Below are 14,585 nucleotides of genomic sequence, written 5' to 3' on the forward strand. Positions count from 1 at the left end.
GAACTTATCCGTTGTCTTTGAAGTGTTATTTAACGAGTTTTCGCGGTTTTTTTATGGCGTCCTGTCAAAAACAAAATTATAAATTTTCAACATTCACGAAATTTTGGACTCTTCCTAAAATGCCGTAAGTAATTAATTTATTGGGTTTTTAACGCATAATTATATATCTGTGTAATCATGATTGACTTATCTATCTTTGAAATGCGTTTTTAATTCGTTTGTTTGTATTATATTGTTTTGGTTGAAGTTTTTGTGTAAGATTACGTCAACTGAAGACGTCATCTGTTTTTGATTTACAATAATGTCTTAAATACTGCACTCGCGCATTTGAAATATAGATATTCCATCACAGTGATTCAAAACAAAGAGATATATATAAGTTTTATTTGAATTGGTTCATTATTAATACAGATATTTGCTAACCAATTATTTTAAGTCATATGTCAAAAAGTTGACTCTTTTTCACATGTAAAATGGTGTAAAGCCTTCGTCACACAATAAAAATTTAGTAATTTAGTTGTATAATTAATTAATTTGTTTACTTTTACCAAATTTGTGCAGAAACAGCTGTCGTCCAGGGAAAGGGATCACTCCACAACCCAATAATTATTTTCAAATTTTATATTAGTGCAATATTTAACAAAATTTAAACATTTAAGTACTTACATTAAGTGTTTTCAATTTAAAATTTATAGAGCGGTGCTGACTGCAAGAGGAGGCAGAGGAAAAGGGAGACGTGGGGTACGAGCTGGTGCCGGACTACCTGCACGTGGACGTCAACGCAGAGCTGCAATTGCAGCCTCGTCTGGAGTGTTAGTATTTTTTAATGTTTTTTTATGAAAGTACTTTGCTGTGGCCGTTGAACTCATCATATATTTGTATTTATTTAAACAGCGACCCTGCTTTGCTACTGGTGCGAGAGGATCGCGTCAAGGCCCTAAAGGCTGTTAGGGCCCTGCCTGCTTCCTTCCGGCTAGAGCTGGAAAGCCGAAAATTCAAGAAGCAGGCGGCGCGCATTTTGCTCCCTACCGCACCTCCAAGAAAAACTAAACAAAAGTAAGTAATCGTATTTAGATGCTTGGTACAATATTATTGTTTTTTCCTGACAGCGTTCCACTCTTACAGTGAGAGTTGGTAAGTTCAGCGCTCTGTGCATTTGGCACATTCAGTGCATATTTTACAGAGTTCTTATTTTATTGTTTATTTACATACTGTACTTACTGTTTCACACGTGAATGAGAACAATTTTCTATGATTTATGTAAATGTTTTCAGAATTCCATCTCCGGAGAGAACAACGTGTCCCTTTTCACAAGGGACGCCTTCACCGTTGCCACGACCCGTACCACCACCGTGGATGTCCACTCCCGCACAGACCCAATCAACGGCTCCCAATGCACCAATTATGCCTATCCGTGCAGCATCTCCCGAGCCGTTACCTGGGACATCGCGGAGTGGGGAACTCTTCTCTCCGGAAGCCGGCTATCACAGCGAGCTGTGGGTGGACGTACCATTCTACGAAGAATTGTCGGCGTTTGGGAACGGTGAGTTTATTTTTTGAAATGTCATACCAGGGGCTCAATATAAAATCAATTATCTATATTTTATATTGATATCCCTAGCACAGTTTCACTGTTGGTATATTGGCAGGAAATAAGCATAGTACTTAAAAATTCCACATAACAAACATACAAAATGTATTGTTGTTATGTCGTGGATGCATCATTACACATCTTTTTTCTGTAACGGGTATTGCAGAGTGAGAAATAAGACATGCCGAACTTCTTTGCGAGGATTACATTTGATTCACCGGCTTCTAAACGGTGTAATACAGCATTTTTTTCTTAAATTGAAAAAACACTTTCGCTTCACGGGACTCATTGTGTTGCGAGGCTGTATTGGTAGGTGGGTTTTGTAACCGGACAAATTATCATTAAAATAGGTCGCTTTACGTAGTTGGTCACTTTAAACGGATACGTTTTCCTACTAAAAGCTATGAAACCTTACTAGAGTTTACATTATCGTCACTTAAAACAGTAGACCGTTAAATGCAAAGTCATTATATCCAAATTCTACTGTAAATTTGTGTTTTCTTTTATTTCAGAGTCAGACATGGGCAGAAAAAGTAACGTGGACGAGGCAGCTGTACTAGAAGAGTCTGTACTTGGAAACCGTGAGTTATAAAACTAACTAACTTACCTTCACGCCATTTCGGTAGGCAGAGAGGATGAACCACCATGCAACTCGATCTTGGCACACACACTCTTTTCTTCATTCCATACCTACCTGACTGTGCTATTCTGACTCCTGACATTGCCCGCCTCAAGTATTTGATTAACTTTTTATATTTTTTTTTATATGAATACCTCACAAGAGCCTCAGCTGGAGCCAGTGAGACTATGGCATCCCCAATTGGGGGATGTTGTGAGGCTGAAGGTAAGTGGGGAAGGGAAAGAGGAAGATGGGGAAGTACCTGGCTATTCAGATCTAGTCACTAAACACGGCTAAAGCCATTTGGAGCAACGTTTCAATTCTGAATGGTGGTCTTACACCAGGGCGATACTGGTAGTATCTTCCACTCTGGAACGTGCCGCAAATATACTATATATTATTTTAATTATTATTTTAATTAATTAATTGTGAAATAACACAAATCAATCAAATAAAATTTATTTGCGCACGCCGGGTTCGAACCGGCGACCTTCGGAATGGCAGTCCAATGCGTTACCACTGGACTATGCCGGCCGTCAAAAGCCATTTCAAGCAACGTTTCAATTCTGAATGGGGTCTTACACCAGGGCGATACTATGGGTATCTTCCACTCTGGAACGTGCCGCAAATATAATATATATTATTTTAAATGAATTTTGTGTGAAAATAACACTAATTATTCAAATATAATTTATTTGATTTGATCCCGCGACCATCGTATTGCGAGTCATAAGCCGTACCAGAGGCAGTGGGTTATCGTAATATAGACACATTAAATTAATTTGGGTTTTCTGTTGTTTCAGAAATGGACAGATCGAGCGACGAGGATGACGAAGCGAGTGACGTCGACCACGAAGAGAGCGATGAGGATACCTTCTGCATGCCGCCAATACCTTATCATAATATTATCAACGTTTCACCTAACTCCGCTATGGCCATAGACTTTAGTAGACAAGACCAGGTAGATAGTGAGGCAATGCGTTTGATTCTGCCGCCTGAAGGTTACTCTTTCGATTGGTCTAATGATATCTTACGTTTTACTGGGATAAGGGAGACTTTCACAGGCACGCCGGGACCAACTTTCAATACCGACGAAATGGGCAAACCTGTGGATGCCTTTCTTAAAATCTTTGATGCAGATTTCGTTGAACTGATCGCGAGAGAGACCAACAGGTATGCAGATCAATGGATTGCGAAAAAACAATTTAAGCGTCATGCGCGTACCAATAAATGGGCTCCCACGAATAAAGAGGAAATGTATGTATTCTTGGCAATTTTAATGTATCAAGGTATTAGTCTTTTCCAGATCTAGTCACTAAACATAACTAAGCCAATTCAAGCAATGTTCAATTCTGAATGGTGGTCCCTCACCAGAGCGATACTCAGAATCTCACTCTATAGCGAGGCACAATGATATTATTATGTATTGATTTTCTTAAATTATGAATAAACCAATAAACTGAATACATTTTTATTATGACAAAGTGTGTAAACAATGTTTAAATCAAAATACTGCTCTTTCATTGTAACCATACAACTGTAATATTGATTTAAAAGGATATTAGGGCTTAATAAATAAATCAATTATTGGTTCCATCAATTATTTTCCCCTCATCCATTTTTTTTCGATACCTTTGCGTTTAGATATAAAATTATCACTATGATTTTATTTGCCATTCTACGGTCATACAAAGGTTTGATATATATATACAAATTTATCATCATTTTACATATTCCGATATACCCTATGTAGATTGACCTTAAGGTAGCTGTCAGTAGTGATTTTTCGTCAAATATTGGTGAATTTCATCAACTTTCAAAGTATCCCCCTGAAATATTGGCAATGTTTATATCTATGATGTATATCTCATTTTAAGCCTTATTTCCTCGTTTTGCACGTTATATAAAAACATGGTTACAAATCTCCAGTTCTAATTTACAATTATTTAAAAAGTAGCACCATGATTTTGACATCGTGAAAAAGGCTCTCTGTATAATTCATCAAATGAATAAAATAAAGCCAACACGGCGACTATGCTTATTAATAATTGTAGACAGTTAATGTATCTTCCTAACGTAATACCAGTTTTTGTGGTAAATTTATTATATAGTATAATACAGTGATTTCAATTTTGACACGTCACGCACTCAAATTTTAAAAAATTATTTTCTAACCAAACTTTTGAAGAGAGCATAACGTACAAAAAATTATTTTCCCATTATATTCTTGCATCTGTGGTTATCAAACAGGCCACAGAGAACATAAAAACGTAGAAAATATTCTATAAAGATATTTAAAACTGCCACTGGCGGCAATTTCAAATCACAAAAACGCTAATTTCGCGCATTCATAAAGTTTAAGATTTTTTAATAATTTATCTATCAATTCTAAAAATATAGAATAATTATAAAAATATAGGTGAATTCATTGGCTGTATAGCACTACAATCAGTTTTATGTCTCCGTATTAATATTCGGAGGTTTGATTTTTTTAATGTTGGCGGAAAATATTCAAATTCGTCGCCAAAAAACCGCGAGCAATCGGAGAAAAAAGTTTTTTGACGCGCGATCGTTCGAGTGGATAACTGGAATATGAGTTTAGTGATAGGCGTTAGAGTTGAGATTTCACGTGTCACAAAATCACGTGTTTTTGGTTTGAAAATGTGATCGCCTAGAAATGTTTCAGATGCTTTAATTAAATATTGCGAGTAGAATACATCTTGGCCTTTGAAATAATGGAGTATTTTTTAGATAAGTCTTTTTATAAGCCCAGAAAAAAATAATGTATAAGACCTATGAAAACTGCTTTAAAGTTCAAAATCTCCTACTTACGAACCCATTTTCGGTTATGATTTTATTGTATGATGTGGAAAATTAGGTGTTAAGCGGGAATTTAAACCTTATCGCCATCTACGTAAGGGTTGTTATTGATGGCGGCTCAATTTAAAATATTACACGACGTAGTGCATCGCCTTAAAATAAGCGTTGCAAAAATGGCATATTGTGGCGTGCGATCACTCAAGACGTTTTGCAAAATCGGCATAATATGCCGAAAATCACACGAGGGTTGAGTTCATTTTTATGGTTAGTTCTTTACATTAGCCGTGAAAAATCACGGAATCGAGGTTAGTTCAAGGATAAAATGCGATCAGTAGGTAGTTCAAGTCCATCTCGATGATTTTTATGTAGCACTTACATCGATTCACCTTACAGAGTTCGGAGCTAAAAAAAAGCAAAGTACGGCGATCTACGCGACGAAGCAATTTCAACATTATTATTTGGCCACTATCAAATTTCAAGGTCGTTTGAGAATATGCCTACAACCAAATACCCCACAATATTAATAATCCAACGTCCAATTTCAACAACGCTGGCCGCTAGAGGCGCCAGTGTACCATATTGATGATGACATTATTTTCAAATACGGTAAATTGAATTTATTTAGTACCTACCTACTTGGTGGCGGTATTCCGCACTTTCTAATTTCCTATTTAAAAGCTTACATATATAACTTGTAATACGTTAGTCAGAAAAGTGATTTATATAAATAATAAATTATTTTATTACCTTTCTAAACCATCAAACACAGAGTAATTAGCCGTTTTAATATGTTTTACGTAAGAGCAAAAAAGGATTAAGAGGAAGCTACAAGCCAAAAATGTGTATATTCTTGATATACCTTATATTTTAGGTAACAGGCATTAAAATCGCTTGACAAACGGAGTCTATAAACGTTCAATTATAAGCACAAAACTGGTTTTTATTTATTTTGTAAATAATTTTATAAGAAAGCAAAAAAGTTAATCAAGTGAAACTGTCACAGATAATCTTAGCTATAATACTGTATTTTTTGAAGTTATTTTCTTTACGCGTTCATAAATTTCTATTGAAAAAAAAAAAATTTTAGTAGTTTACATTCATAATATTTATCGAGTAATTTATTTATTTATTTGTATTCTACTCAAGCGAAACGATAGGAAAATCTTCAATTTATCTAAAAGCATATTTTTTGGTATTCATAATGTAGGTTCACCAATTCGTTATAAGTTATAAAGATGAATCAAAATAGTAATTTATTAATTTTTATACATATATTTATATTTTTATGGATTTCTATAGTGAAGAATATATTTCACATAACAGCAATTAAAATTAATGAAAGAAAACCAAGGCGCACAACTCACGCCGCTAGGAGGCGCTAGTAAGGATGCTGCCATTAGAATGTATGGGAAATGTCAGAAGTCGGAGGTATAATTAATATTATAGGGTATTTGCTACCACTGTTACCTTAAAATACCAAAGCACACGTTTTTATTTAAGTTGTTGGTTCTTTGGGGTTGATAGTATTATGTTATAATAATATTGCGAGACAGATTTTTTACCTGGGGGCATTTCTAAATCTCTTATTTAACGCACGGCAGAAAAAAAACGTCAAGTGAATTTATAGGTCCTCAAGGTAAGCAGCAAATTTCCCCCGAGATTTTAACAGACGAAGGTAACTTCTTTACCGACTGCAGTCATAAACATTAAACAAGCTCCATAAACGAGCTTGGTAAAAACTCTTGAGTATTCATTAAATGTATCACATATTAGTTTGTTGAATTGCGCATTTGGGTTATTGCCCCAACGAGTTATGATTAGAATAAATAAGGCTTGCACTTGGTAAAGGAAGGTATTTCCTCGGATTCATCAGTACTATAACTATAAGCCTTCATTCAGTGATTGAATCAGCAGAGCTATCATTTTTAAAATGATTGCAGGTTTCATGTTCTCACCGTGGAATTTAACTTGAACAAAAGCTATCTAGGTAAGAGTAAAGTATAAAAATCTTGGTAATCCAGCCAGTTAAATTAAAAAATTAGTATTATGGATTAAATACAAAGTACTTACATACAAATCACAAAAAAGAACTTCGTGAAATTTGTTAGTACTTATTTGTAGGTAAAAAGATGTTTAATGAGGTAGATAGGTAATTTATAAAAACCTCTTAGGACGGGTTGTTTCGAAGAATTTGAACAATTCATCAGCATTCAACGTTCATTTTCAAGTTCTCTGAAAGATTTTTCAAGTTTTGTTTTTATTTCAGTACTTAACTGTCAATCAACTAGCCTATATATAATGATATAATAACAGAACTTGAATAGGACTTTCACAGAACCCGAAAATGATCGTTGATATTTGATGAAATGTTCAAATACTCCAAAACACCCCGTCTTCAGGTCTAGTTGTTACCCAGAATTTGTTAATTTTCTAGTTCTGTGAAAGTTCTATACAAGTTCTGTTTAGGCCCATCATCATGTGTCAATTGCTTCACAGAACTGAAATAATAACAAAACTTTCCCAGATCTTGGAAACTACACAGAGAAAAAAGAGTATTTCTAATTTATTAAAAATCTTTAAGAATACAGGATTGCAGGCCGTTTCCTGATAAAGTTTTACTAAATTCGTAATAATATAGGAATACGTGTTCATGCACCTGCGTTTGTCTTGATAATGTAGATATTGACGAATTGCGAAAATGCTAGGATTTTTATAAACACTTTGTTCGTGACATCGTGACAATTAGTATTTTACTAATTTTTTTTTTGAAATCCTATCAATTCATTCGTTAAGGGCCTGCAATCCCGTTTTTCACCGGTTTAAGAAATAAATTGAAGAGATTCTCAATAAATCAGCAATTTTTATTTTTACTCGGTGTATCTTCGAAATTTGATGAAAATTTTCAAAAAATATATAATTTCGGATGTAAAATTCAAACATACATAATTCTTAATTTTCAGAATGTACCCACATAGTTAATTTATCCTGCAATTCTTACAATAGCTAGTGGTGTAATGGTCAGTATAGTTGCCTTCCAAGCAGTTGATCGGGGTTTGATTTTCGATTAGTCAATTTAAAAAAAAAATTATTAGATATATTTCTTTATTTTAAAAATATCCCGTGATTTTTCATACCAATAACAATATTGAAATGATTCACATCTCAAGTGTAAATGTATTTGGATGAATTCATTCATTAGACTCCCTATTCCTTCTAGTGGTAAACACAAATACAAATATGGAAATAATACAAAGCGAAGCCACGAACGCGGGAAGAGAGACTCAATTAATATCATGATTCGATTCCTTTGGGAAATTTTATCAAAGTGCTTTCCATTCACTGTCGCCCCATTATTGGGCTTTCGCCCTACAGGCTGTTTGCTGTTTGACTTATTCTCTTGCCCTTGATTGTGTGTATGTATGTAATATGTATGTTTGTTGGTGATTCACGTACACCTGCTATTTACCTGTCCGATGTTTTGTTTATATTTCAAGTTTCCAATCACAGCTCTATTTCATGTTGTTTGACTTTTGGGCTATTGGGTCGTGTTGCGCTTTCCCGTTCTCTTGAGCTAACGTTTTAGCCTTACAGTGTACAACATCAGGGCAAATGTGTAGATTGTCCACTTATGTAGCGTTTATACCGTGGCCAGGTACGATCTTGAGACAAACGGGGCCTGTATTAGTTGTTAGGTGTCATCGGCGCTTTGGCTTCTTGGCGCCCGGAGCAGAGTGCTCCAATTGACCGGCGCTGAGTCTGTGGCACTTGAACTACAACGGTCGATCCCGTAAATAGTCTCCGAAGCCAGATTCCAAGATGTTTTGAGTAATAACATCTTATTTCGTATGGTGGGGGACATCTAGATCAGTGAGCCAGTCAGGGGCATTGACCTCATCAATCCCGCTGGGGAATGAATGCAGCGGGCATTATTTGACCACTATATATCGGGGAGTAATAACTAATAACCCATCGCGTCGTCCATGTTGATTGGGTGCTTGTCAGTTCAATCGCACCAAATGCCCTGTAATATTAATAATACCTCCAACTTCTGACATTTCCCTTACATTCTGATGGCAACGTGCTATACTAGCACGTCTAAGCGGCATGAGTTGTGCGCATTGGTTTTCTTTTATACACTTTGATGGATTTTATCTGAAATATTTTGAGTTAATAAATTATAGAAATCGAAGATACCTTTCGATTACTCATCGTCTAATGATGAAAACTTAAGTTTGTTAAATTGAATGATGAGGACATCGAGCGGATCCATCGGTCATCAGCCAATAGGAAGACCTGATGCTGGGCTGCTGAACAAAGAATCAATCCTGCTTCGATTTGAACTTCTCAGGTTTTGTGGTACGATCGCAGGTGTAGCAACCGATGTGTCTCAATAATACTATGGTCGGCAATCTAACCAATGCACCATAACAAATACTGGAGGTTCCACCATGGACCTAAAAAGCCCCGGACACAGTAATTTGTTGACAATTTAAAGCCGCGGAGTGAGGGGTAAGATGTATGGAAAATGCCCAAACCTAATTAAATTCACATCCAATTCCTTGTGTTATCAAATACCCCAGAAAATATTAGCCGTTAAAACTGCATTAGAAGTACAAACATAAAATATTGATAATTCATTCTGCACAACTTTGCGAACAAATCAGTTCAAAAGTTAGTCATACAAGATTTTTTTTTTTTTTTTTTTTTTAAAAGAAAGACAAACATTCCCGGGTTACGAATAACCTGACAATATTTGAAAATCTCCTACTACCACCACAGAAAGCTGAATATTTTGCTTGTGTTGTGATGGAGGACTTAGCCGGCCGAGGAATTGAACACGCTACGCCTGAGTGGGACCCAAGCGCGATGTCAACTCGGCCACCGACCGGTGATGGAATGGGAATGTTTGTCTTTCTTTAAAAAAAAAAAAAAAAAGATGGCTGCCAGGCAATTTCCCCTCACCCAAGATTTGGCTTCAATGCCATTCATAGAAAATAGAGTTTCTTAGGTTCATGGATGCCACACACCGAAATCATATATATAAAATAGGTATAAGGATCCACACAGATTGTTATAAATATTAGATGTATGAGTGTGTGTGTGTGTGACTCACCTAGACAAAGGAAGGTCGGCTCCCCGGCGTACTGCGTGGGGTAAGAGGGCGCACGGTCCCCAGGCAGGAAGTAGGGACAGTCCTGCTCCACGCCCTGGCACACGGCCAGGCAGGGCTTGACGCGCAGCCTCGGGGCACTTGTGGTGGTGGCGGTGGCTCTGCGAGGACGCCGCACCCCTAACCGGTTGTCCAGGTCCTTCTTGGTCTCCACTACGCGCTGCTCGGGCCGGCCGTGTACCTTTTCGTTCCACGGCCGCCCCGTTACAAACCCCTCCCCCCACACTCGAACACTCTCATTCGATAACAACCCCCGCGTTATATTCCTACTAGCACTATAATAAAAAGTCTCGAAGTAGTCCGCTCCAAACTCATCCTTATCACCTAATTCGTAATTTAAATAGTCATTTTTTAACTTTGTGTTCTTGTTATTTGATGCGTACAGTTTGTAATTGTCTCTGGACGTAGAACGCTTGCGGGGCGGCGGGGCAGGGGGGCGCCCCTCCCAAGGAGCCCCCGGGCCCCGCGCCCCGCTCCACCCCGTCTCCGGCGAGGCCCAACTGTCGCTGTAGGGCGAACTTCCACTGCCCCCCGCACCCTGCGTGTAATCCAGCGAGGCCGCGGAAACAAACAAGGGCAGCAGCGAGCTGCACACCCAGCGCCTGTAGGCTTCCTGCAAACAGAAACACATACACGTCATTATTCATTATTCTTCCCTTTCAATACCACTCATCTTTTTGGGAGATATTTCTCCAAGCCTGACAAGGACAAGTCATGCCATCTCATTTTGTATTACGGTGTGAAATACCTTTTAAAAAACATTTGGAATTTGAAAATTGGTTTGCAAATTTTAGAATAATTATTTTATTAGTAAACGAAAAAGAGAAGTGACAATATTTATTATAAAACCTTTGAACGTACTTTGGAGATTATATTAGCTGACAACTCCCTCGATCTTACCGTGACTAGTTTATGAGTTTTAGCGGCACGCACACTGTAATCTTATTTTTATAATATGTATTGATTACATATCCATATATGATATAAATAAAACTTGAATGGTGAAGTAGTTCTAACAAGTTTTACTAAATTCAGTGCAGCATTCTTATCCTTAGCGTCATATCATAATCCAAGAGATTGTCTGACTTAACCTAATATTATGTTGGCAGGCTTTCAAGTACCATGAGTAGCGCTGGGATTCCCGTGACCCCCTCCATGTGCTACCCCCCTATGTGCCACCCCTAATCTCCCTAGCCAGGACCGAACCTACAACGTTTCATTCGTTATAACATCTATCGCTAGTATCTGCTATACTCTAGCGTCATCTGGCGGGCCTTGGCGAAGGCTTTATGTCTACCGCCATCTACCGATTAACTACTCAACCTAATTACCATACATCACAGATATTATGCAGTGTAAACAATAAAAACCCATCCCCATGAAATGTTATTAAAAAAACTAAAGGGATGCGGATGGCGCTTTCCTTTGCCGAGTAGATATAATATATATCTATTTAAACCCGCACGCTAATTTGTTCGCTTTTAAGAACAGCTCATATGGTCTCATAGAAATAGTTATGTCTCCCTTACTGTCATGGTGAAAAATATTATCTAGACGGTGTTAGAAAGAGAAAACACCAAGCTTTATATTCAAATCTAGATCTGAAAAATGAACTCTATGAAACCAAAGGTCGAAATTTAAGAAAAATTATGAAATTCGTGATTTTTTTACTAATTGTTTGGACGAAAAAACGTAAAGAGTGCAATTTTTAAAACTTTTTACAGTTGCGTTTTAAAAAATATGTATTTTGAAAATTACAATATTATATTTAATAATACAATTTGAAAGCGTATCTCATCACAGTTAACTGCTTTTGGATCAGTGGCTGAGTTGGAATCGCGTTTGGGTCGCACCCAGGCGTAGTGTATTTAATTCCTCGGATGACTCAGTCCTCCATCACAACACAAGCAACATTTTCCGCTTACTGTGGTGGTAGTAAGGGATTTTCAAATATTGTCAGGTTATTCGTAACCCGGGAATGTTTGTCTTTCTATGAAAAAAAAGATAAGAAATATTCTATTTATCTAGATTTTATTGCACACCTAAAATTGTGCAATAAAATCCAGTATACACAATTCTGACAGAATATGCCAGAATCCTGACGGGTTTTTGTGAGATTTCTTAAATTGAGATTTTATAGTTACGCCATATTATTGTGCTTTTCCACCATCACTGCCTTTCAGATTAACTTGCAAATGCAGTACGTTATGTTAGGTTATTATGAGATCCTCACTTGCACTTTAATGAAGCCCCCGTTTTTGCGTACTCGTATTTGTGTCTATATATTATTCGAAATCAGCACAGCAAAATAAATTTGATTAGTTGTTAAGTTATAATAATTGAGCAAGGAATATGGCCAACGAATGTCCGCTACATTAATTCCCGGCGAGATTAATGAGGTCCACAAAGCGACCCCTGAGGTACTAGATCTTATAAACGTGCGTGAACTTAACGTACTTATTTAATTCAGAACAATTTTGAGCACGTAAACTCGGCCATCCGAACAAATCGGCAATTGCCGAGCATTTGATTGAAACCGTATTTTAATTTGGATTTGTTCCAGAAGTTTTGTGACTTGAAGGGTTTTACCAAGTCGATATGTTAACGATTTTTAATACATCTATTTGAAATACCCTTTTCTTTTAGGGAACGAATGAATTCAAATCTTAGAAACGGAAATTAACCCACCGTCCGACATCCGATAGAGCTGAGATTGGGCAGATAGACTGATGATGACAATTAATTCTAATAACTGTGGTAGTAAACACGTAATGTCACGCGCAACGGATGACATTACAGTAGTTAGTTTACGATAAATATGTTGAATTTCGGGAGGTAGGGAGAGTTGTTGACTCCAGTTCCATTCAATTCATCAAATATCAATCTTAAAATTCAAGTTATGTGAAAGTTCTATTCAGGTTCTGTTATTATCTCACTGTGGGTTATTTGTTTATCAGAGCTGAAATAAAAACAAAACTTTACTAGAACTTTTGCAGACCTTGGGGTGGATCCGACCCTGCCTCTAGGTGTGTTAGGCTAATAGCGTCTAATAGCGCTGCACATGCCGCCCGCAAGCTCAGGATGGGTATATTAAAAGTTCGGACAAAGAGCCCTCCAACAATGAAGAGATTGCACGAGCTATAAAACTTGCCCTGAACTTTATGAGCAATTTTTTTTATGTTGCCTTCGAGGTATCTAAATCAGCGAATCTTTTAACAAACGATCTCATCGGCAAACTTGGCGAATAATAATAGTATAATAGGGCAAGCAGATTCTTCAATAGTGACCAGCTGTTAAATTCTTAAATGCAACAATTGAAATCGGGAGCCACCTAAATCTACTTGATTATGTGCAGTTTACAATTTGGGAGGCGGGCATGGGTACCGCCGCACCGCGAACCATTTATTGGATATCCAACAGCCCTGCCCTATGGCATCTCTATGTTTACCTAAGTGGTTTGATACATTTGGTGAGCGGTAGTATACGATGGTAGCAGCGATGTCTAGGTTCATAGGTAAGGATTGTCTGGCTCTTGGCAGTGGATGCGTTGATTGCGATTGAGGGAAGCATTTTGACTTCTCCAGCCGGATTCTCTCGACCGTTGTCGCATTGCACCATACTATGAAGGATGAACTCATACGTCCGTCACTCCGGGACATTGATTCCCAGATTTCTAACAACCCTTAATTAATAAATCCCTTCCTACAGCCCCTATTTTAACTGGCTTCACAACACTGCCCAACTTGGGAGCGATAAAGTTCCCCTGTCTTTATACTGTATAGACAGGGTAACCTATTCAACCTAGTTTTTGTTTCGTCACTTTTCACGATCTCATATCACTTTTAAGGCGATGCACTACGTCGTATAATATTTTAAATTGAGCCGCTATCAATAACAACCCTCACATAGATGGCGATAAGGTTTAAATTCCCGCTTAACACCATCCGCCTGTTTTGATTTATGCATGAAAAAAACATGGCCAAAAAGTGTCTTTTATTTTTTTTGTGGATGTTCAGGCATAAATATTAAATTTATTTCCGATCATTTTATAAATAACTTAATTTGCCACATTATACAATAAAATCATAACCGAACATAGGTTCGTGAGAAGGAGATTTTGAACTTTAAAGCAGTTTTCACAGGCCTTATACATTATTTTTTTCTGGGCTTATAAAAAGACTTATCTAAAAAATACTCGATTATTTCAAAGGCCAAGATGTATTCTAGTCGCAGTATTTAATTAAAGCATCTGAAACGCGACCAAATTTTCAAACCAAAAACACACGATTTTGCATTACTACGTATGGCATCGCCTTAAAGGTGTATTGAATTGTCATTTTGATGAGTTATAACGGAACCCCACCTGTAATAATTTGAAAATAATA

The 14,585-nt window shown here is 37.1% G+C and overlaps 1 protein-coding gene across 1 annotated transcript in view; it reads right to left on the reverse strand.

Moving 5' to 3' along the window:
* Mid1 (calcium-permeable channel component Mid1) overlaps positions 1-14,585 on the reverse strand; it is a 188,329-nt gene that overhangs the window by 13,087 nt on the left and 160,657 nt on the right. Inside the window, exon 2 of the mRNA XM_089647538.1 lies at positions 10,144-10,813. Coding sequence (XP_089503664.1) covers positions 10,144-10,813 — 670 coding nt within the window. The remainder of the gene's footprint in view (positions 1-10,143; positions 10,814-14,585) is intronic.

Source organism: Hesperophylax consimilis, chromosome 26 (genome assembly GCF_061612785.1).
Source record: "Hesperophylax consimilis isolate HC1 chromosome 26, BYU_Hcon_1.0, whole genome shotgun sequence".
In the NCBI taxonomy this organism is placed as follows: Eukaryota; Metazoa; Arthropoda; class Insecta; order Trichoptera; family Limnephilidae; genus Hesperophylax; species Hesperophylax consimilis.